At 38.7% G+C, this 24,062-nt stretch overlaps 3 protein-coding genes across 5 annotated transcripts; 2 read left to right on the top strand and 1 right to left on the bottom strand.

Moving 5' to 3' along the window:
* The first annotated feature begins 1,527 nt into the window (after positions 1 to 1,527).
* Positions 1,528 to 7,966, top strand: LOC308411893 (cytosolic 5'-nucleotidase 3-like). Its single transcript, XM_080905942.1, has 9 exons — positions 1,528 to 2,053; positions 3,030 to 3,122; positions 3,219 to 3,288; positions 5,493 to 5,539; positions 6,548 to 6,633; positions 6,709 to 6,798; positions 6,893 to 7,055; positions 7,136 to 7,336; positions 7,410 to 7,966. The coding sequence occupies exons 1-9, from the start codon at positions 1,907 to 1,909 to the stop codon at positions 7,512 to 7,514; spliced, it is 1,002 nt and encodes a 333-aa protein (XP_080762068.1). The 5' UTR covers positions 1,528 to 1,906; the 3' UTR covers positions 7,515 to 7,966.
* Positions 7,967 to 9,264: 1,298 nt separating this feature from the next.
* LOC308411449 (peptidyl-prolyl cis-trans isomerase FKBP10-like) lies at positions 9,265 to 18,129 on the bottom strand. Of its 3 annotated transcripts, XM_080905330.1 has the most exons (11): positions 18,023 to 18,129; positions 15,345 to 15,515; positions 14,486 to 14,631; positions 14,210 to 14,399; positions 13,970 to 14,115; positions 12,421 to 12,610; positions 12,164 to 12,309; positions 10,743 to 10,932; positions 10,386 to 10,528; positions 10,135 to 10,298; positions 9,265 to 10,013 (listed from the first exon to the last, which is right to left on the bottom strand). In XM_080905330.1, exons 1-11 carry the CDS (start codon positions 18,112 to 18,114, stop codon positions 9,828 to 9,830), a joined length of 1,764 nt encoding a protein of 587 aa, XP_080761456.1. In that variant the 5' UTR covers positions 18,115 to 18,129; the 3' UTR covers positions 9,265 to 9,827. The 3 variants fall into 3 exon arrangements, with proteins under 3 accessions (XP_080761456.1, XP_080761458.1, XP_080761457.1); XM_080905332.1 differs by lacking the exon at positions 15,345 to 15,515; XM_080905331.1 differs by lacking the exon at positions 18,023 to 18,129 and having other exon boundaries at positions 15,157 to 15,483.
* Positions 17,279 to 23,307, top strand: p3h4 (prolyl 3-hydroxylase family member 4 (inactive)). The gene is made up of 7 exons (XM_080905333.1): positions 17,279 to 17,851; positions 18,697 to 18,846; positions 18,954 to 19,125; positions 19,208 to 19,336; positions 19,427 to 19,572; positions 20,078 to 20,161; positions 22,401 to 23,307. Exons 1-7 carry the CDS (start codon positions 17,405 to 17,407, stop codon positions 22,548 to 22,550), a joined length of 1,278 nt encoding a protein of 425 aa, XP_080761459.1. The 5' UTR covers positions 17,279 to 17,404; the 3' UTR covers positions 22,551 to 23,307.
* The last annotated feature ends 755 nt before the right edge of the window (positions 23,308 to 24,062 follow it).

Raw genomic sequence — 24,062 nt, 5'->3', positions numbered from 1 at the left:
TTAACATTAACATTAACTATTTACCACGTAAAATAGTCACCAAAAATCTCATAGTCACCAAAAATCTCGACAGTAACGACAATACTGGTGTTTCAGATTAAGTGGTGTCTCAGATTCGCTGGTGACAGTCAAACAGATGTGTCGTACACTTCTTTAGGAGCTACTAACGACCAACCGGGAAAATCTATAAATATTTCGTCTTTACAAATGCATTTATTTGCCTTTTGATTTTTTAACACGACGCAACAGTCTGTTTTAATTTATTTTGGATAATAAAAAAAGCGTGCTAGCTTAGCTGGTGCCCGCGCCGATGCCTGTTCATATACTGTTTGGAAAACGTTATTGTCATCATTATTCTCCCCACAAACTATCATTTGATTTGAGAATGGTCGGCACTACAACTAAAGCATATACTTTATATTATCTGCACTAGATGGAGGGGATGTGATTGGGCTGTGTGACAGTCCAACCAGATTAACCTGTGACACCAGCATCTGGACTAAATCACCTCGTAAGTCACCTGTTTCATGTTCAATACATCAGACAAGACCTCTGCAACTGTCGGTGTTTTGTGTAGTGTGTATTCCCATTTTATTCTATTTAGGATGCCTTAAATAATTTATTCACAAAACAGAAACCAATTGATTTTAGCAGAATGTGATGCTGTTAACAGTAAAGCAGTATTAAAATTCTGCTGGACATGGAATACATTTAGACTTTTATTTTCTTCTAATTCCTTTGTACTTTCTACTCCTTATATTTACTGACTATTTCACGTCACCACAGGCTTTACCCACAACAAACTGATTTCAGTTTAATAGTATATTCATCAACAGCGCTTACTTCATATGACTGATGTAGAGATGAAAAATGCAAAACAACAACAAGCAAACAGGCATGTTATTTATGAATTATTTAGAGCATGATGCTCTAGTTGAGAATGGGAGGATGATTAATATAACTGAGATATAATCATATTTCATATTTCAGTTCATATTTCCTTGAATTCATGTTATCCCTTTATTACTTGGCATGAGGTTCAGTTACATTTGTACAAAAATAGCTGGCAGAAATCTTCTTTAAGGCACTCTTTGTTTTTCTGCCCTCTTTTCAGAGGTTGTACTTTTTCTCCAGTTCACACTTATCTATTAACATCACCTCTCTGATAATTTATTAGAATATGAATATAGTTTTAACTCAGACTCTGATGTTATCCTTGGAGCAGCTAAAGTATATGCCACAACTTACTCTATTACTATACCAGTAAAATTATTCTGAAGATAGTAAACTGAGAATAAACGCGTGATTATTTTTAAAATGTATTGTGTAGTTTATCTGTAAAGAAGCAGTGCGTAAAACACTGACCAGTTGCAGAAGTCATGTCTCATCTATTGAATATGAAACAGAAATCCTTCATTTGCCGAACAGTTTAACGTTGATGAAATTATGAGCAGGCATCATTAGAATCTTCTGCATTGCTCTTTCACGTTGCAGCGTGGGAACGTAGCCTCTTAGAACGCGCATGCTCTTTCTGTCAAAGGCAATGCGATATCGCGGACAGCTGTGATGTTGTGTTAGAAAAACAAAAAATAGCAAAGGAATTCAAGACGAAACAGATCTGCTGTTGCCGTGTAGAATAAATAATAAGCGTATACTGACAGCTCACGATAGGAGGCTTTAAAAAAAATCAGACTTAACGGATTTTTCGTGAGGATGTACCTGTGAACGCAACTCTCGTGAGACTTTGTGAGATTGAACATGGCGGCATACACTAGCTAGAACCTAAACAAAACTTCTGATCTACTTATAAGACTAGTCTCTCTTCAAAATCCTGGAATCTCCACCATTTACTGACCTGGGTGAATAGGACGACTTCATTGGCGTCTTTTTACACCGAATTTTCACCATGAGGAAAAACAAGAACAAACGTCAACCTACCAAACGTAAAACTGCCAGTCAAACACAAAAGTCCAAAAGACCTCGTAATGATTCACCAAAAATGACAGAAAAGGACAGTTCTGAATTGACACCATTCGAGATTTTCTTCCAAAAGGTGAGCGATACCCACTTATCAATAGAAAATAACGTTTCCGCATTTGATACCAGACTCTCGCTAATTGAAATATTACACAAAGACATTCAACGCTGTGACCGTCGGTCGAGAGTCTCACAGTCCAGCTAAGCTTAGGATAGAGAATAAAATCAGACTGAAATCCAAACAGGATGATCATGAGAGTTAAAGTATATGACTGCAAACTGTGAAAAACCAATCCCAAACACTACCAATATGAGTACCCATTCTAACCCCCCACTGGTGATGTGGCATGTGGCGAGGAGTGTAAGACTTTCGTTTCGTTATGTTTGTTTGTTTTGTTTTTGTAATGATCTTTTTTTATGTCATTTGTTTTTCATTCATTTATTGTTAATTCTCATTCTACCCTTGGCTGCTCCTCCTAATAATACAGTATGGGGCTTAAGCAGGTGCACAGGAAGTTATGAACACACAAGTTTAATTTCAAATACAAGGACTCTTGTCTGCCTCGTGTATTTCCGACTTATCTATTTATTTAGTATTTGACATATTTCAATTATATATACTTCGTTTTGTTTAAAATAAAACACATTTTAAAAAGAGTTAATTCATTGAAAATACAGCTTAAAAATGTATGTTTTTTCACAAATCCTTCAAGCATACTTCTATACTGGTTAGTTTTTTTTCCCAGCTAGCTAAAGCCAGAGAAAGTCTATGGCTAAGGAATTTAGTGTTAACATGCTACTGCTTTCTCCTCTGAATGCTTTTGTTCATGTGAGAACTGCAGAGTCAGCATTAATCCCGCAGCGTTGTCCGTGTTTGATACTCACCAGTCAGGAGATTAAAAACCTGATTTTAGCACCTATCCTGCTGGACTGGTGTTTATCGCACTACTGTCAATTAAATTTAGCCAAACTCTGAGCTTTACACATGCTATAATCAGCACCTGGACTTCACCTCACCATCTGTCTCATCAACATATATTCTGCCTGCACAGATTGAAAAGTTCTCCAAGCTGCACATGAAGGACCGTGACAGGGTACAAGAGATCCTGCAGTCCATGCAGAAGGCTGGCTCCAAAACCCTGCAGGTATCCACATCACTCACTCCTCTTATAAACATATTCACCCCTGTAAGAAAATAGAATATTATTTCTTTCATGATTTTTATCTCGTTTTTGATCCAGGTGATCTCAGATTTTGACATGACCCTTACAAGATTTGAATACAATGGGAAAAGATGCCCCACTTGTCATAGTGAGTACACTCAAAGTACAACAAACTATATATAATAACTCGAATGTTCTGTTACCCTGCATTTGCAGGGGTAGTGTGTTTATGAACTACACTGACATACAGTGGGTTTACAAACACAAAACCTTCTAAAAGAATGCTCTTTATACACACGGTTTCCAAGCAAGGGTGGTGCAACAAAAGATGAGACAAAAGGTGTTGAAGATTGTCAGGCAGCTCCATGGGATATCTAAAGACTCAGACAACAATTACAAAGGGTGAAAGGCTCTAGACAAGTAACAAGCTCAAGGTTCACACATTCCAAAGTAAAATGGTGATCAGGACCGAATGAGGAACTTCCTCTAAGCAAACTAATGCAAACTAAGTTAGCATTTAATTGGGACTCAGATTGATGAATCCAAATGAACATACTATCGGCATTACTCTATCTTTTCCATTCTATTCCCCACGTGATCTCAGACACACAGTTTGCAGTGCTTACCAAATGTATTAGATGACCTTTCATAAAAACAAGAAAATACAAATGCTTGAGAATTCTATTAAAAACATATATCAACTAAATAAATTAAATGACAAACTGAAATAATGTCTTTATATATATATATATATATATATATATATATATATATGTATATATATATATATATATATATATATATATATATATGTATATGTATATATATATATATATATATATATATGTATATATATATATATATATATATATATGTATATATATGTATGCTGTATACTGGACCTCTCTGGCTTAACTGTGGGCAACTGCGGATTTCAGTCAAATGGTCAAAGAGAAAGTAAAATATTGAGACACAAGATTTCTTGTATTTTTTAAAGAGGATCTAGCAACGGTATAAATCTGAATTATCAAGCCTTAAACAACAAATGGACATTATTCATTGCATGCTAAACTTTTCCAATGGAAAACTTTTCCAATGGAAAAGTTTACTTTGTAAACTAAGCAGCACTTGGAAATGGGAAAGTTTAGAAAGTAATGGAAAAGTTTAGCTTTAGTCTGAGATTCAGAAGAGAAATCTTTATTTGAAAAGGGGGGAGACTGTTTTGTTTTTCTTAAAGACTTTTCTGCAGGAAACTCCAGGGAAAGGGAACAGAACAGAGGGGGTAACAGAAACAAGTGGAGGTTTCTCTATTTACATAAGGAGAAGAATAGACACAAAAGCCTGGTGAATGACCATGGGGGTACCAGTATTTAGAGATACAATAGTGATAAAAGACCAGATGTGAAAGAGTCTAGACAGGTGACAAAATCAAGGTTAACACCTTCCAAGTCAAAGTGGTGATAAGGAATGGAGAGAATAAAAAGCCTCTACAGGGGACATTTAACGACATGGTATTAACATTAAAATGGTGAGAAACTGTTTGCCTCAGTTTTCAGCAGGTCTCCAGCTGGGTAGAGATCTTGTGACTGTGAAAGCCATAGCTCTGCCTGTAATTCCTCTTCCAATATGGATGACTTCTTCTTGGGAGACAATAGAGAGAAAGGGTGTGGAACTTTTGTCATTATAAGAGGATAAGAGGACAAAAGCCATGCCAGCAAAAAGCCCCCCATAGCTTTTTATTCAGATATGTACAATTCTCTTGGTGTGTACGCCACACATGCATTTGAACACATGTTGAGAATGAAAGATAATACCACCATATCTACACTTATTACACCACTGAATTCATCTTTGTGCATTCATCTTTGTAGTGAGGGGTTTGAAAACCTCAGGCCACTTAACCTAGTTAGTGGATGATGAGATTTTTAATGGAATGGAATCAAGCCTATATTGGATAAATTGAAGGTGAAGTTTAGGGTAAGTCTGGATCAGGATGTAGGGTAGGTTGGTCTTGTGATCCCTACCACATATGTCCTTGGTCAGTAATAGTAGACTCGATCAGGCACTGACTCATGGTTAATAATAGAAAAAATGCTTATGCTAAAGTCATATATATACTGGTGCATTTCCCGTAGATCTAAATGTAGAACTCAATTAGCTTTTTTTCCCTCTTTCTATCTTCATATAAAATTAGAATTATTTGAGCCTACTCAGTATTTTTATACGTTTCACAGACCACAATTCAGGGTCTTTAAAATGTTTTTATTTGTCAGCTGTTTGTAGTTTGAGGTCGCCATGCATATAAAAGGTTTTGGCTGAAAGACACATGACTGTCATTTTGTGTATTTGCAGATATTCTTGAGAGGAGTGATGTCATCTCCAGTGATTGCAAAAAAAAGGTAGGCAAAACTTCTAGTTTACGATTGAATATTTTTTTTATAGTGCTTTTATATTAACACTGCATGTTTTAGTACAGTGTCCACTTCAAAGCAGCATTATATATTAAAGTATGATGAGGAGTTTTCTCCCAAATTGTTGTGTGGTGGGAGAAATGGAAGCATGCAGTCCACAACCTAGACTATGCCTGTTAATCAGTTTTGTGTAAATATTATCAGGAAAACATGCTGCACATTAAAAATGTGTTTTTCAACAATAAAAGTCACAAAGTGGTTTACAGTACAGAATAAGAAGAAACGGTAACACTTTAAAATCATGACAGACTGTTAAGCTTTAGAAAGGTATTAGTAAGTACTTAAAAATACTACTGAAATTAATCCGCCTTAGTATGTCATTTATCAATGCAGATATCGATTTTTATTCTTGATTTATAAGCTCATCTATAACATGTTCATGGTATCTTTTACAAAGTTTAAGTGATTAACAACATCATTTTATACCTAACTATATATATTTAATAATTATGATGCAAGCTCATCGTTTGTGAGTGTGATGAGAGCATTCAGAAATATTGGTTTTAAAACTGACAGCTAGTTAAGGGATGTGGCGTGAAAGGAAAAAGGGTTATTTTTGACCAATACATGATGGATATTATTAGATACAGGCATTCTGGTATTTCTTGTGTCAAATAAAAGTTACTGTATCCAAAAGGTGAGTAAGTACAACATTTGTTTAGTGTTTCATGAGTAAGCTGGTCAACACTCCGGACTGAGCCAGGGACAAAAAAGAACTTTGCACATGAATAATAAAAGTGAGGTATGTAGTGATAATTGAATTGAACCTGAAGGCTTGCTCCCTGTTCATTCATGCAGGGGGTTTAAAATAACACCCCAAATAACTATCCAGAAGCATTGCCCAGATGGCTGCTGAGTGGTGGTGAGACTTGCCAACTCTAGAAGAATTGTGATATTTGCTGATCAGTTTTTATAACACTGTCATGTCCTCTACAGCTGCAGGGGCTGCTCGACAAATACTACCCCATAGAGATCGACACTACGCTGTCAGTAGAGGAGAAGCTGCCTCTTATGGTGGAGTGGTGAGTGTGTACACAGAGCTATGACTTGTGTTTAACAGTGTTGGAAGGGTATTTAATAACTCGACTGTATCTCAGGTGGACAAAGGCTCACGAGCTGCTGGTGAATCAGAAAATTAAGAAAGATGGGTTAGCCAAGGCGGTGAGGGACTCTGACGCCAAGCTGAGGTATGAGCATCCCCGAAGATCTGTTTAGTTCTTGAATGTTGAAAACATTTTTGTAATGCAGCTAATGTGGATTCTTTTTCATGTCTTTTAACAGGGACGGCTACAAGGATTTCTTTGACCACCTGCATGAGCACAGCATCCCCCTGCTCATCTTCTCTGCTGGAATAGGAGACATCCTGGAAGAGGTGATACGCCAGACTGAGGTCTTCCACCCTAATGTCAAGGTCATCTCCAACTACATGGACTTTGATGAGTCTGTGAGTAGCCACACCACATACTATAACCTGACCTCCACTCAGGCATTTAAATAATAATTTGACTTGATCTGTTTGCACAGGGGGTGCTGAAGGCTTTCAAAGGAGAACTGATTCACATCTACAATAAAAGGGAAGGTGCGCTGCTCAACACCGGACATTTCCAGGAGCTGCGCACACAGACAAATGTGCTACTACTAGGAGACTCTCTAGGGGATCTGAACATGGCTGATGGAGTGCAGGACATGGAGAACATCCTCAAGATCGGCTTCCTTAATGACAAGGTAAGCAAAAAGCATGCACGCAGTTATGTTCACTAAAGCGAATTGATACTTATCTATTTTTTAATTTCCACAGGTGGAGGAGAGGAAACAATCATACCTGGACTCATATGACATTGTGTTGATAAAGGATGAAAGCTTGGATGTTCCAAATGCAGTTATTCGCTTTCTCACTGAGTAATTGGACCTACCTCAGCTGATAGCTGTAGCCTAAAAGCTGCATGTGTGTGTCTACTGTTCAAACTTTGACATAAATGGCGGTACTTGACCTAGTATTTGCTCTGAAAACGACTTCCATTCTCTTACAAAAAAAGCACCTTTTCGGTGAATTGTAATCTGAAAACAGACACTGTTTTTTAGCACTGCAGTGCCATCTTGTGGTGGCCTGTCGGTAAATACATTTAGGAACAGGGAAAGAAAAGATAGAAAACATATTTCTATATTTAGAGTCAGTAATTTGTAATAACTATTACATTGAAATTATGAGAATATTAGCAAGAAATACAATAAAAAGTTAATAAAGTAGTTATGTTTTGCTACAAATTTTAAACTTTAGGTTCAGTGTTTTTAAATCACTGAACGGTCTGATGCTTTCTGTCTATCTGAGTCTGGAATAAAAGAAAAAAAAAATTATGTTGCTGCTTCTTTCTTCGACTTCTGCCTTGAGTCATTACAGTGGTCGTCATCTCAACTTTGCCTCTCTAACTTCATCTCCAAACTTCTCTTACCAAACATAACATCATAGCAGGTCTCAATACTATGTTTAATCCATTCACTCCGATGATGACCAGCCACAAATCACGCCTGACACTTTTCTCCACCAACTCCATCCTGCCTACACTCTCTTGTTCACCTCTCTCATCCCTTAACTCAAAGTAAGTATTAAGAAGAGCTGGTTGCCATAATAATGGTTTACAGTGGGTTGACTCATATGACATTGTGTTGATAAAGGATGAAAGCTTGGACGTCCCAAATGCAGTTGTATGTTTTCTGACTGACAGTAATTAAACTGACTTGATATTGGAGATTCTGGGACCATCAGCTGAGAAGGCCCAAGCTGGCCCAGAAACTTTCAGCTGGATTGTTACTGAAAATCACTGAAGAATTTTCAACACTGTCTATCACCCCTGCTTTTAATCTAAAAACAGACTTTTAAAAAAATCAACTGCAATTTTTATTTGATGTTTGACACTTTGCTTTTAGAAAAATATTTTTGTATATATTTTTTTTTTTAGCAATTTGTAATTTTAACTTTTTTCACATAACAGAAATGTGGTGTTACTGTTCTTTCTAAAACCTTAAATTAAGCTGCTTTTGGGCACTCCCTTCAGGAGTCACCACAGTGGATCAGCTGCCTCTATCTTACCCTATTCCCTGGCATCTTCCTCTGTCACGCCAACCCTCTGCACGTCCTCCTTCACTGCATTTTTGAACCTCCTCTGTGGCATTTCCATTTTCCTTGTACCTGGCAGCCTCGTGTTCAACATCATTTGTCAAATGTATTCACTATCCTCCTCCTCCATATGTCCAGAGGATCTCAACGTTGCCTCTCTAACATGTCTCTGCTTTATAACTTGGCATCTGGGTCTCCAAGCCGTACATGATGGCAGGCATCACTACACTCTCGCTGCTGCCCTCCTGTCACAAATCACCGTCAACCTCAATCTCCAGCCACTCCACCCTGCACTCTTCTTCAATTCTCTTGTGCATGTTCAAAAAGTATTTTCTTTGTTGGTCTAATCGTCTGCTGACGGTGTGGCATAACAGTTTATGATTTGTCCTGTTGTCCAAAATAATTACCTATTTATTTTCAGCTATGCCAGAAATAAAACTACACAAACACAGAGGTGGGCAGTGCATTTGCCTGAGACACCGGGGCTGTTGTGCAAGGCCAGACCAATTGAGTTTAGCTCATTGACAACACACAAAGGTTTTTTGTTATAAAATATTTTATTGTACATTGGTACACAGCCACAAACAATACTGTACAACTAGTGTTTTTTGTAATCATTTTTATATTAAGATGAAGGACCAAAGGTAAATCTAAATTGCTAAATCAACAGCAAATCACATGACTTTTGTAACAGCTGGACTATTGTGGAAGTTGGGCCCTGCCCAGATTCTTGGTAAATGACATGTGCCTTCCTTACAGATCTTTTTTCTTCCATCAGCATTTTAAAAAGCGCTTCTGGCCACAACATACTGACCATGTTTTTGACATATCACAGTTATAAAAACACTGGTGTAAAAGTTATTAATGATGGCTGAATCTCATATAGCTGCTTTGGGTTCAGAGTTTTGGTAAACAGATGTTTTGTATGGAAAATACAATTTTTCCAACTACAGGGCGAGTTGTCTGAAGTGAAAAGGCCCAGTAGATGAGAAATGAGTCCTGAAAAATTCAGAGCTGTTCCACAACACACTAAAACAACAGCGTTACCTCAGCCATTGCACGCCTGTACTTAATCACCAGTGAAACACGTAGATGTCCTCTTTATAGCTCATCTCTTGCTTGTTTGGACACGTCATCCTCTGTAACCGTCAGTTCATCTTCTACGATCTTGCCATCTTTATTACGGTCTTGATTATCAAACATGTCCTTAATAATGCTGTCGGCATCAATCCCCGGCCGAAGACGACCTTTGCCTCCTTGAACCTGGAGCCTGATGAAGACTGAAAACTGGAGAATATTGGAGGAGTGTCTAAGTTATAAAACATTTTTACTGTGTGCAGCAATGTTCCTTTATTTAAAAAAAAAAAAAATTAGAAGGAAAAAAAGTCATTTTAGCTTCTCTTTTTACCTCCTCAAGGGGGACCTGTTTGTCTCCATCAAGGTCCATAGCAGGAAAGAGGGGATCAGGGCCATCCCCGACCCACACAAACATGTAGCCTTCAGGTACACCCTTCTGAAGCTCCACCAACTCCAACTCAAAGAAGAGCACTGCACTCCTTGGAACTCCTCCGGCTGGAGATGCCATTAAAGAAGAGGAAAATTACATGAAAAAGAACAAAAAATAAATAAATACTGTATCTGAGTTTCTTGATGACTGACCTTCATTTTCACCATGGCCAAAGTGGGGAGGGATGACCACTTCTCTCCTCTCGCCTACACACATGCCTCTTAAACCTTCCTCCAGACCCAGGATCACATTATTTGCTCCCAGAGTAGTGATAGAAAGTGAATCATACTGGTCCCTGCAAAGTGATTCATAACTATTTTTAACAGAGAACATTTAGGAAAGAAAAAAACAACAACCTGGAGCCATGCAAGCATACATGCTTTTGTCATAAAGACAAAGATGGTATGAATTCGAGGCCCACGGAAATCTGTCAGACAAGGAGCCAGCAATGATTACATGCATGAGGTGGAGGGTGCAGTGTAGCAGAGTGAACAGCAGAGGGCGCTCACGAGGTGTACAGCAGGGTGCCGTCCATCAAGGAGCAATTGTAGCGGTACTGAATCAAATCGTCAGCTTCACTTCTCATGTTACACTCCTGAGGCTTATGGGTAACTTTGATATTGACTGGATCTTTTGGGTTGTGGAAATCAATGACGTGAATGTCAAAGACGAGCACAGCAGATCCAGGAATGAAGTCTCCTACAAGATAAAATGAAAAAACAAAACAAGAAACATGACATTTATACACATAGAAGTACAGACGCATGCGTTAAAAATACTTTGATAAAAGTTGAAGTACTGATTCAACTTCTTTACTCAAGTAAATTGAAATAGTACAGGACCTGAAATGTATTCAAACTAAACAAGTAAAAAGTAACTCTTTTGAGGATGTTTCTATGAGCTATTGTTGTGCAAAACTAACTGAACCTCGTGCTATAGTAATATAATAAAACAATTAATAAATGAGAATACAAACTTTATTTCAGTCTGAACTGTAATTCTAAAAATTGTACTCAGCTTGAATCAGTTATGCAGAACACGAGCATTTAAGAAGAAAAGCATTATTTTTTTGTTGCATACATTGTAGACGATGACTTTGCCTCCACAGCTTAACAGGGAAATGAGCACAGTCAGGATTAACATGGGATTCAGCAGATGTGGGAATGCTAAGATTGATTGTAGTGGTTCAACGTGGGGAAAAGAATTACAATAATTTCTATTTTGGGCTCCAGCAGATTTTCTTTGTGTACAGACTGTGATCAGCTGACTTCTACTGCTGCTGCTCTTTGTTTGATTTACACAACTGAATTCAACAAGCTGTAACCCAACATTTCACAAGCTAACTTCGCTGATTTCCATCCCTTACACTGACAGTATACTTTTTACACTGTCTTTATACTAGATGGTATTCAATTGCCCTTTTTCTGTAGAGCTAGCTAGATGCTGAAGTACCATGACTACAGAACATCTACACTCGTTCCGGTGATGTGCCAAAAACACTGGCCTACTTTAACCTGACTGTGATGCTATAGATTATTAATAAATTACATGGTTTTACCTCATCTTGTTGTATGCGATACCCCCTGGTGACTGATATACCATTAGATACACTATTGCCTTACATATGTAACTTTTTAGGCTCAAATCACTTTGATGTTTGAATGCACACAGGGACATGGAATAACTCCACTCAAATTCCTTAAACCTAAAGTAACGAGTCTACTTTGAAAATGTAAGGAGCAGAAAGTACACATATTTGTGTGAAAATGTTGGGAGTAAAAGTAAAAAGTTTTCTGAAAAATAATTAAAGTACAGATACCTAAAAATTCTAGTTAAGTACACTAAGTATTTGTATATCACTACTTCCCACCTCTGATGCGCTCACTCAGACAACACTTTAAAACCTCCTATTTGCAGACATCAAACTCACCGACTCCTTTTTCACCATACGCTAAGTGAGGAGGAATTACGACCCTCCTTTTCTCTCCTATGCACAGCCCCTGCAGGGCTTTGTCCATCCCTTGGATCACGTATCCCATACCGATGTAAGTGTTGTAGGTGCTATTTCGCTGATAGCTGTCAAAGGAGAGTGAGAGAGAGCTTGAAAGAAGCTTATTTGGATGATAGCTTATTTACTTTCTAAAAATGAAAAAACAAACAAACAAACAAAAAAACTCTCAAGTGTACCTCGAGTCAAAGAGTGTGCCATCCTGAAATGTGCCATTGTAGTGGTAGCGGATGTAATCTCCAGTCACTGTTGTGCGCGTGCAGCCTTTAGGCACTTCCTTTGCCTCCACGATTACATCATCCTTGGGGTTAAAGACATCAACTATCAGCACCTCGAATACCAGCGTGGCCTGAGGAGGGATCATGGTTCCTGTTGGGAGGAAAGAAGCATGTTCATGAAAGAAAGTTATTAAAAAAAAAATTAAAACTCATTGAACAAGTGACCACCTAAATCCTTTTTTATCTACTCCGATTCAACTGAGGTTTGTTAAATGATTATTAAGACAACTCTAAAACATCCTCACTCACAATTTTTGAAAATAAATATAAAATAAGCCAGTGCAATTTAGACAGTACAAGACAGTAAAAGAGATTGAATAACCATCCTGCAGCTAGCTTAGCCTCTGTTACTGCACTCAGCGCTTAGGAAATCCAAACCCACAAGCATTTACACTCCACATCGAAAATGAGAGGACGCATATCTGTGGCCAACACTGGTTACCAGCAAGACAGCCAATTGAATTTGAAAGTATCCATATTGAAGCTTTGCCCAGCGCAAACACCAAATAAGACAGCAAGGAAGGCCATCCAGTAAAAGTCAAAGTAATGGATTTTACTGTAACAAAATTTTGTCCCTACACACATCCTGGTCTCCATTTTTTAAAGTACGCCCAAAGTTTTAGGATCAACTTTCAATCTTTCTGATGCTTTATTTTCCTTGTACTAGAGCAGGAATGTCAAACTGATTTCACATCGTGGGTCACATATAGAAAATATTGATCTTAAGTGGGCCAGACTACTGATACTCGCCTTTCAGTCACTGAAAATAAGTTTAACTAAACATTTATTTCCCGTGACATCTTAATATAAGAAGTGCAATCTCAACAGCACATCTCAGTTTTTCTGTCAGCACTACTCGTTGGGCTTTAAATTGTAAGAAATAAATGTGCAAAATGAGTTGCTTAGTTGCATTGTTCACATTTTCTAACAAAAGCATGTTTTTTTTTTTAGAAAATGTGAACAATGAACCCATTGTAAAAAAACAAAACAAAACAAAACAAACAACCCAGAAATTTAGTAGATGGTGAAAAAACAGTTACTTTTCCTGTAAGTTCATTGTTTATCTATTACATAATTACTGGTGTAGTATGAATAGCCATAGGGGAAGTCTCTAACAGGAGGAAAAGCTGTACAGCTTGTGAATATACTAGTAAACAATCATCAATCAATCAGTCATCATAAAGACACTCATAAATGTCCTCTGACAATTTCTCTGAACGTTAGCACACCAAATCCTACACGCAAAATCAGAAATATATATAAAAATACTGATATTTGAATGTGATATGCAGATAAACATGCAGAAAACATGAAGTTTTAAACTTAACCCTTTAAAAGAAACAAAACAGGTCACTATGATTATTAATAAGAGGTTACATTTTGAGGTTGTCAACAGGTGAATTAAAAGAAATGCCACACTAGCCAAAGACATCTTAATAGTAGTTATTACCGTAGCCATTCTCTCCGTATGCCAGGAAGGGTGGGACGATAATGAGGCGTCTTTCCCCAATACACATACCCAGAAGACCCTCGTCCATGCCTTTAATGAGGTCACCCTGGCCCAGGTAGGTGTCATAGGTGGCATTCCTCGAGTAACTAAATAAAGAGTTGACAGTTCAAAGTTCCTGATAATCAAAGAAACAAACAAAGAGATGCTTTTCAGCTTCTAATGAAACTTTTGCCCTCTCACCTGGAGTCAAAGAGTTCACCAGAGAGCAGAGTGCCGTTGTAGTGGTAACGGACAAAATCTGATGCTGCAGTTGTTCGCCTGCAGCTCGCAGGTTTGTCGAGAGTGCGGATCTCAACCTTGTCCTTTTCGTTCCAGATATCCAGCAGAAGGACATCGTAAACCAGCACAGCATCAGGAGGGATTATACCACCTGAACAGAGATAGAGATCAGAGTGTCACAAGTCAGCCCACATAATGCCACCAGTAAAGTGCCGTCACTGCTGTGCTCCTCTGCACCTGTTCCTATGCTTCCATAGGCCAGATGTGGAGGGACTGTGACCCTCCTGCGCTCGTTGACACACATGCCCAGCAGACCCCGGTCCATCCCTGCGATGAGTCTGCCCAGGCCGACCTGGCTGATGAAAGCTTTGCCTCGATCATAGCTGCAGAGGCGGTGATGGAGATGAGAGTGAAAAACAGCGTGAACAAAATAAAAATGGGTTGTGATTTTTTAAATTAATTTATTTTATTTTATTTTTCAAGGGAATGGAATGCAAGGGAGGTATGCCATCTACTAACTGCCCGAAACTAACCCGTGTAGATACTAAATCACAGCAAATAATTGCTGTGATTTTCTCAGCTTCACCTCTGCTGAAGCTGAGATGCTACTGACACGTTTGCAGTCATCACTGCTGCAGTAAACATATGTGAAGAAAAATCCATTAAAAGAACAAATAAAATGCGTGTTAGCTTTCTTTACTTCTGTGCTTACTGTAATAACTTTTTTACTGTGTAAGCATTGCCCTTACTGCACAGTGAACCATTTTTAATCACACAGTAACCATAATTTCATTGAAAGCTAACGTTACAAGCAGTTCGTGGGAACTGTAGTCCTTTTCTATACTAACAATTAGCGCTAGTTAGCTCATTCTGAAGCTAAACTAACTGACATTTCGCTGTAACTTCACCTGGAGTCAAACTTTTTCCCGTCTTCAAAGAAGGTACCGTTGAAATGATAACGAACAAAATCTTCTATTTCCACTTCTCGAGGACAAACTTTCGGAATGTCATAACGATCCACGACAACGTCGAGTAACGGACCGGGGCTACAGTTCACAGTCAATAAGTGCGACAGAAGTAAAAGCTGAAAACATGCCAATAAATCCATTTGAAAAGCTGCTCAGTAGAGTGAGAGCCCGTCTGCCCGCCGGTGATGTGGTTCAAGATGTGGAACCGATACAGCAGCAAAAAGTTGACGCTGGTCTGGCCGTGAAGCTCGTTTAAATGACATAGATGACTTCCGGTAAGGGATTTCAAAATAATAGTCCTCCAAACAGAGAAAAAAAAAGACACTTTAATATTCAATATAAAAGTTGATAATGCTTATTTCAACTTTTTTCCCCCTGTAAGTCTAACTTACTTTGTGTGACATAAATAATAATAATTATGATAATAATAATATTATTGTACATAAACTATACAGATTTGAAATATTTAGCATGTAAAGTACAAATATACTTGATTTTATCTGAATGCAGCCTTCCTATATACTTCTTACACTCATGTCTGGTTATCATCTTCGGGTATCAATAGGGAAGTATGGATAAATAACCACATCTGCTTTGAGAGATAAGTGTTAGCCAGGAAAAGGGACACTTCCGCTTAAAGTGGGACCCTAGGTCACCCTATTTGTCATTAACATTACAGATGTATAATGTGAACGGTAGAACATTATGAAAGTGTGTGAAAACTGAAAAAATAAGATTGTTTGCCAAGTGTAGAAACTTCCAGATATGCGGTCTGGCTGTTAAGTGGCACCGTGTGTTCCAACCCTGAATGCAGCACAGCGCACGATCTGAGACACATACATAATTTATTTCTCATTAATAATACTTTATATTTTTTAATGTGGATGGAAAACTAAACACACTTCCGGCCTTATCCCATCTCCTTCAGGCTTGCTTGTCGTATCTTTCTGGTCCTGTACTCCAGAGAGGAGCAGGAGGGGGAGTGGCCCCGGGGCCCCCACCCTCTTTCTAATGGAATCTTGCAAACGTGTAATGCCTGTCCCAAAAGGCCCGGCTCTATGATTTCAGCTCACAAATGAAACGAGCCTGAATTTGTAATCCCGTATCATCTGGTGGCACATTTCAGGGAGGCAGGCTCATGCAAGGAGTCTTCTACGGTTTAAATAGTTATTGCATCCTAATAACCATCTCATCCAGACACCCCGAAGGGCTTCTAATGGTAACTGCAAAGATTTTGAAATATTGCAGACACGGAGTTCAAATATGCCCACAAGTCATGTGTCAACTATGCGCATGGATTTTTAACCTCACTAGTCTCAGCTTGTCCATTTGCTCGAAATGTCAGCAGAAATCAAGAATCTTCAACTCATAAGACACTTCGTATGAACATTGATAAATATTCATGTAAATTAAAAAAAAAACGATTAAAGTAATATTACATCTGGTTTGTTTGCATCTTCTGCGTTTTATGTGGAAAACATTGACCCTTTTCTTCCCAACTCATTCTGTGACGTCTGTGTCAAGCCCCCCAGAATTAACAAGAAATATACCGGAAGTACTGAGCTCTATTTTCAAGGTAATTGCCAAGATTGCATTTTACCGACTGCCAAGCTGCATTTAAAACCTTATATTTTTTAAAACCGTTATATTTTGGAATTTTAAATAAACGAAAAATACTCCAACTTGTAGCGAACCGGATGTTTCTTAATGATATTTATAACAATTAATATTAATTTCACAACCACACTTTTAAACTAAGAAAAGCAGGTTAATCCAGACATTCTAAAAATGCAGCCTTCCAGTAGCTTTTACGCACAAAAACATTAATTGTCATGTTGTTTAAATTGTTTAATTTTTTTAAAAATGAGACTAACTATAAAAATAATATGCACACACGTACTGTGTTCTATATTATTTATCTTAAACGAATATGTATGACCGATGCCATCTTTTAGAAGTAAATACTGTACAGAATGAGCAGAAGACAAGAGATCAATATTTATTTATTTATTTTGATGAACGCTCATTAAAGCTTTTATTCTGAAAATCTTGACTAGATGTTCGCGTTTTCGTCCCGTGTTTTTTACAGGTATCACAGACATGAACGATCCCTGTTAAAGTAAAGAAGGAGGTCTCCTGAGCCATTCAAAGCACTGACAGACGGCTGAGGGAGCCTGTGAAGGTAAAGATGCTCACGAGAAGCTTGTTCCTGGCCTTCTTCTTCGTTATTTTTGCGCCGGTGGACGCTCAGTATGAGAAGTACAGCTTTAAAAGTTTCCCTCAGAAGGACATCATGCCGCTGGAATCCGCGTACAACTACGCGATGGAGCAATACGGAGCGCAAAACTGGGCAGAAACTATCAAGTTCCTGGAGCTGAGCCTGCGGCTCCACCGGCTCCTCCGGGACAGCGAGGCTTTCTGCTGCAGCAACTGCAGCTCCGTCAGCCGGGACAACGACACCCTGTTCGAGGATACCAGCCTCCGCGTCATGCGCCACATCCTGCTGAGAGCTGCTTGCCTTAAAAAGTGCAAGGCAGATTTTCCAGTGTTTAAGCTCACATATCCACGGAGAGATTTATTGGAAACTTTCGAGAAAAGGATACCTTATCGTTACATACAGTATGCATACTTCCAGGTGAGACTAAGTGTGGAAGTGAGTTCACTGGGACTCTGGGAGTGTAATGCAAAGTTGGTGCAGTACTTAAGCACGGCATATCACAAGAATATCTTACGCGTAACGGGAGCATTCATTCAACAAAAGCGTCTGCAGTTGGCTTCTCTAGACAGGCTGGCTCGTTTTACTTACCGAGAGGAAATTTCTAGTGGGTTAGCTGTGGAGTGTAATTTCGCCACTACTTTGCTGTGCGCCCTCCTGCTGGCCAAGCAGCAGTTGAGCATGTGCCACGTCTCTTCCAGTGTTCCCCTAAAAACAATCCCCCTATTCTTCTGTCAGAGTGATGGGGGGGGGGGGGGGGGGGGGGGGGGGGGGTTACTTAGTCGGCAAGATCTTTCGCGTAAAAAGTGTGCGTAAAAGTATGCTTGGTCATTAAATTGCCTCCACACTAACAACATCCATGCTGTGGGGGAAATTAATTGAACGTACATCATCAGAAACCCTTTAACTCTGAATCCTAAAAGCAGAATATCTGCTGTGCCCCCCTCTTTCACTCAGAGATTATTCTGCATATTTATTTATTGTTGATTAACCCTCCCCCAAAATGATACCTTTTATTATACTTCAAACTAACAGGGTATACCGACCCACTTCCACGAACATCTGTCCAGATCTTTTACCTGACTCTGGTGTGTGATATCTGATATTATCACTTAGTTTCCAACCACTGCATCTATCAGCTGTTTACTGACTTCTCAAGAAATGATGTGCTCTGACATGTCCTCTTTTAAAAACGTTTACCTTAAAAGTAAAAAAAAAAAGTATCTTCCTGTAACTCCAGTGCCATGTGTTACATTCTCCCTCAGCTTAACAACTTGGAGAAGGCAGTGGCTGCAACTCACACTTTCCTGAAGAAGAACCCAGATGATGTCCTCTTAACAAAGAACATGAACTACTACAAGACACTGTTTGACGTGGAGGAATATCTCATTGATCACGAGGAGCAGCCATATGAAGTTTGTACCCTAAGCACTGTCGTATTGCACCAATGAGAGGTCTGATGTTTGAGTTCTATGGGTTTTTTTTTGTTTTGTTTTTTTAAATGAATCTCTTTACTACACAGAGTGTTTTCTTGAAAAGTGTGACGCTCTACAACAACGGAGACTTCAGCAACAGTGCTAGAAACATGGAGCAGGCCATCACACAGTACTTTGAAGTATACAACCTCTGTTTAGCTGGCTGTGACAGCTCATATGAGATTGTGGAGTTCAAAGATTTCTATCCCAGCATGGCGGGTAAGAGGAGAGTCATTCAGGAGCAGTCTAAATTCAGATTATTTGAGGCAAAATAACATTTTCTCCTTCTTGCTTCCATCAGATCTCTATATAAATGCTCTGAAATGTAAATTTAAATGCGAGGAGAACCTGACACCCAGCGTTGGAGGCTTCTTTGTGGAGAAGTTTGTAGCTACTATGTATCACTACCTCCAGTTTTCTTATTATAAATGTAAGAACTATTACCAAGACTTTGGCTTTGTTTTGCAGAGATCTGTGTAATATAATGGGTTTTTTAAAACATGTATTACTTTGTTTCCAGTAAATGATGTAAAGAACGCTGCTCCGTGTGCAGCAAGTTACATGCTGTTCGACCCCAAAGACCAGGTGATGCAACAAAATGTGGCGTATTATCGCTTCTACCGGGAGCAGTGGGGCCTCAACGATAATGATTTTGAACCTCGGCCTGTGAGTAAAACAAAAACTGTACCAGTCTTCATTCATCGGCTCTTCCAGGACTTGAGCGGTTTAGCTGCAGCTCATGCAGACTGGATTGTTTGGAAGCAGCAGGCGGTGCATATTGCAAAGCAGGAAAATGGTAGCATGAAGCGGTCACGGCGTGAACATTAACACAATTTCAGGGTGGTAATTAGAAACTTGTATAGTTGTGTACGGTAGGTATGTTTTCCTGTCTTTTCTGCAGGGTGTAAAATTGGCAGCAGCTGCAGTGCAGTTTATGGGCTAGACCCATCTGAAGCTGGTCTAGCCTGTAAAGTTCTTTGCATCCTGGTTTTAAATACATGTAGTGCTGCTGTAAACACATGAAGGCTTCTAAACTTAGAGGAGAAAAGCCAGTAAACAAAAAAACCAGCTAGCCAAATTTGTCATTCAGCTCTGTGTTGTAAAACTGTTTGTTTGTTCCCACTGGTTGCTTGAGCTTACACAAAAGCTGATGTCCCTTTAACTTTTCCAGGAGGCACTGAGGTACTTTAACCAGACGACCAAACAGAAAGAAATGCTGGAGTTTGCTCTGAGCTACCTGCAAACAGACGATGAGGTATGTTTCTACACTTGGCTCAAAGGCTGATGTTGACTAATGGCGCACTGTTTTTAGACAGCATGAGGGCTTGAGCTTAAGCGTCAACGGAAATTACATTAATTCCTTTAAAGAAAGAAAAAAAAATTATCTGAAGGACTAATCTTTATACAATATGGCATTTAATTAGCAGCATTAAACAAACTGAACTGTGGCACCAATTTAGCAGAGGACAAGCTATAACAAAATCTTTTGCCAATGAGTTTATGTTACTTATTGCTGGTTTCAAACCTTATCTAATACAAAATGATGATCATTTTGATAGATAGACTGCAGTCTGAAATATTATAAGAGAGAGACATGGTGCAAAAATAATTCTCACTGAAAATGCCGAACAAGGACCAAGTCAATCAACAGCTCCAACAGGAAATGTCTCAATCAAGCACACACACAGTGGAGGTTCACAATAGTTTCAGCACATTCCTCTACATTAGAATTGTAAAGACTTGGATGAATGTACGCTACCAAATGTTGTTCATACATAGTAATATAGCTTATAGAGGGGGAAAGCCTTTAAAACCTATTTTAGGCAAAGACTGGGAAAAGATTTATTTATTTCCTCAGTAACTTCAGTTTGCCGGTCAGATCCAACACTCTCTCATGACTTTTGGTTTCAAGAAGCCAAGATGGCTAGAAGCCCAAACATCAGTGCGACGCTTCAAAACCACACTTTACAAACCAATGGGTGACGTCACAGTGGCTATGCCAATCTTTTTATATGCTGCTACAGTGGCAATGCACTTAATTTACAAGTTAGGGATAGTCCAGTTTGAGACTCTAAATATGTATTGTTTTAAATGTCCATTAGGAAAACACTGAACGCTTACAGTCTGACTTCTATACCAATTTGACATTTTCTTACAAAAACAGTAACTATAAATGTTCATCTAAACTACAAAGAAATCCTTTGTTATAATCCAGCTACTGGTATACAGCTACGATGATCATATCTGACTAAGCTTGCAGAGATAATTATCTCTGAGATGTTTTTTTTTTTCTTTTAACAACAAAAACAAAATTCCACCGGTCCCCTTTGTGCTGGAACAGTGGCTGAGGTATCAGACGCAGATGCCTGAAAACCTCAGCAGATAAAATCCAAACTCTCTGCAGGACTACAGAGGATAAAAATAAGTCTTTGACTTGGAGGATCCAGCTGGGGTTTACTGTTATTATTTTTCAAAATGCAAACTTCATATCTTCTTTAGGAGTGTAGACCTTTACTTTGGGGGAATTAACCAACAAACTAAATGTAGAGAACACAAAGGAAAATAAATCAGAGGATGAAAGGGAGAAACAGGGGTGAAGGCTGTGGAAGAAGGGGTGGAGGGGGTTGTCTTCCGGCAGCAGTGTGTGGTATGTGGCTTGGAGGTGTTGGCCACTGAGACTGTGCCACATCCATTTAACTCAGGCCGGCTCCTCCCAGCTTCACACTGCCTGGACCTGAGAAGGGGAAAGGAGGACTGTGAAAGTTCAGGCTGAATTACAGGGTGCAAAAGTTGACAGATTTACAGACATAAGAAGAAGAATGTGTCAGTGAATCTCTGAATAGTACTGTAAGTAAGGCTACGTCCACACTAGCCCAGATAGATTTGAAAATGGCCTTTTCATCTGAAAACACTCCGCGTCCACACTAGTGTTTTCAGTCGTTTTCACAGAGTTGTGCATCCACATTGAAAGGGCCGAAAACGCTTAAGTTCCATTACTGCACATGCGTGAAACACAAGAAGATTCAGCCTGCCTCATTTCTGTCTGCCGTTTATTTACTTTCCAGCTCATTGAAACGTTGCAGCAAAATGTCGAGGAAAAGCACCAAGTTTTTTGCAAAAGCGAGTGAGAATTAAAGAATTTGAAGAAAAGCTATCTGAAGCATGTACAAACTGATATTAATCTTTAATAGGGCTGTCAAAATTGAGAGCAAACAAAACAACTCCGCTACCTTAGTTTAATTGGTCACATGACTGTATCACATGACTAAAATGCGTCATCGTTTTCGAAAGTCTCCGTTTTCGCTGTCCGCACTGTGACGCTAAAGCACCGTCTTCAAATGTATTCGTTTTCGAGAGCGTTTTCCTTCGGGGAAAGTGTGGACGGGAGGCCAAAACGGAGAGAAAACAATGCGTTTTCAAACGCAACAGTGTGAATGTAGCCTCATTAAAGAGTTTTCTGTTAATTTGTTTTGTTTTTCTCTTTTACATTTTAGGAAGTTGTAAGTCCAGAAGAAATGACCACCTCTCGCTCAAACCATCCTGACACTGAGTTTGAGGGTATGGGGGATTATGAGGAGTCCCTCCTGGCTGATTGGTGGCAGGAACCCAAAACTAAGTGGGACACTGGAGAAGTCATAGACTGACATCTGTCTTTATCTTCGAGCAGAACACTTTCACATCCAACTCTGTCCCACCTCCCATGAAAACATGCCCAAAAAATGATGAACCATCTACAGACAAACATCTAGATTCCTATCAGTATTATGCAAAAAAACCAAAAACACAGAGCCCCCCTGGTGATTGATTGTGGGGATTTCTTTTTTTCTGTTTTTTTGACAAGATTAAAATTCACAGCCTTGTTAGTGCATGCACAGCCATGAGTAAATGACGTTTGTGAGGTGAGAACAAATCTTAAATATGCACGGTAACAAAATAGAAAGCTACTTTTGTTATCAGGGAAAAATCATGAATATATTTGGATTTTTTCACTTTGTTATGTGAGCTTTTTCTCTCCCCCTAATCTCCCAGAGTGAGAAGCACCCTGTGTGTTTAGGGCCCTCTTACTGCAGGATATCAAATTTCATCCAAGTTACATTAACTCAACCCATGCTTCTTGTCATGGTTTATCTTACCGGGGGGCTCTGTTTTAATTTTAACTTAGTTGGTTATTAAATGGACACAATTACCCATCATGATGATCAGTATGAAAGACTAATCAATCATTGGTCTCAATGCTGATATTTGCCAATGACTTTTCTACAGTTTTTATTTACTGTTATTTAATGAAAGCTGTGAGGTGTGATATAACAATGCTGACATGGGGCTTTTATGTTGTTATTTGTCATCCACCAATAAGATATTGGTAATAAGATGCTTTTAATTAAAATAATTTAATGTGTTCTTTTTGATTGGAATCATACATTTTTTAAAAATAACTACTTTAATAAGCTCAAATATACTTGCATTGTAAAAACTATTTTGATTACATTACTACTCAATTTATTGTGGAACCAAGTTTGATTAATATGGTGAAGATGTTTGATAAATTAAATTTAAGGTTTAAAAATAATGTTTTTATATTGCAAATGTATTTGACGCTTGATTTAAAAAAAAAAAAAAAAAAAGACAATGTAGAGGTCGACCTGGTCTCTTGAAAAAATGTAAGCATCCAGTTTATATTATAACATGGGATTTACCCTATAAAAAGGCAGTTAATCTTATTTAGCAAGGACCCAAACCACAAAAGCAAATGAAAAAAAATCTCATTGAAGATCTGTGGCGACTCTGGGGACAACAGCGGAGCATGAAAGCAAGATGTGTGGGGCATTTTTAGATGTACAACAGGAAGGCAAGTGTTTGGGATGTAGTTGCGCTCATGAACCTGAGATAAATAATCACCATTTAGCACAAAGCTCTTGCTGCATGGTTCACCCACTTTGCCCTCCATGTAGAGTAACGTGCAAAAGTCTCGAGCCACCCCTCATTTATTCAGTTTGTGTTAGTAAAATGGGAAAGAGGAGCAATTTATTTAAACATGCAAAGGCAAAGAAATGGAGTGTAAAAACATATTTTCTATACGATCATGGTTTTCTTCAGCACATCCTGAACTTTCTTATAATTTATTTAAGTAGTGTTCAGAAATAGTTCTCAAAGGA

The sequence above is a fragment of the Rhamphochromis sp. 'chilingali' genome (assembly GCF_963969265.1).
Source record: "Rhamphochromis sp. 'chilingali' genome assembly, chromosome: 15".
Classification (NCBI taxonomy): Eukaryota; Metazoa; Chordata; class Actinopteri; order Cichliformes; family Cichlidae; genus Rhamphochromis; species Rhamphochromis sp. 'chilingali'.
The sequence above is the reverse complement of the archived record's forward strand: the minus strand, read 5'-3'. Positions and strand labels throughout refer to the sequence as shown.

Excerpts from the sequence above, each read along its gene's own strand:
- LOC308411893 (XM_080905942.1), top strand. The coding sequence starts at position 1,907 with ATGAGGAAAAACAAGAACAAACGTCAACCTACCAAACGTAAAACTGCC. Across the intron at positions 5,540-6,547 it reads CCAGTGATTGCAAAAAAAAG|CTGCAGGGGCTGCTCGACAA; the intron begins GTAGGCAAAACT and ends TGTCCTCTACAG. Across the intron at positions 7,337-7,409 it reads TCGGCTTCCTTAATGACAAG|GTGGAGGAGAGGAAACAATC; the intron begins GTAAGCAAAAAG and ends TAATTTCCACAG.
- p3h4 (XM_080905333.1), top strand. The coding sequence starts at position 17,405 with ATGCTCACGAGAAGCTTGTTCCTGGCCTTCTTCTTCGTTATTTTTGCG. Across the intron at positions 17,852-18,696 it reads TACAGTATGCATACTTCCAG|CTTAACAACTTGGAGAAGGC; the intron begins GTGAGACTAAGT and ends ATTCTCCCTCAG. Across the intron at positions 20,162-22,400 it reads ACCTGCAAACAGACGATGAG|GAAGTTGTAAGTCCAGAAGA; the intron begins GTATGTTTCTAC and ends TTTACATTTTAG.
- LOC308411449 (XM_080905330.1), bottom strand. The coding sequence starts at position 18,114 with ATGCTCAACTGCTGCTTGGCCAGCAGGAGGGCGCACAGCAAAGTAGTG. Across the intron at positions 15,516-18,022 it reads CCACTAGAAATTTCCTCTCG|GACTATTATTTTGAAATCCC; the intron begins GTAAGTAAAACG and ends CTCTGTTTGGAG. Across the intron at positions 14,116-14,209 it reads GGTGAACTCTTTGACTCCAG|TTACTCGAGGAATGCCACCT; the intron begins GTGAGAGGGCAA and ends CTCTTTATTTAG.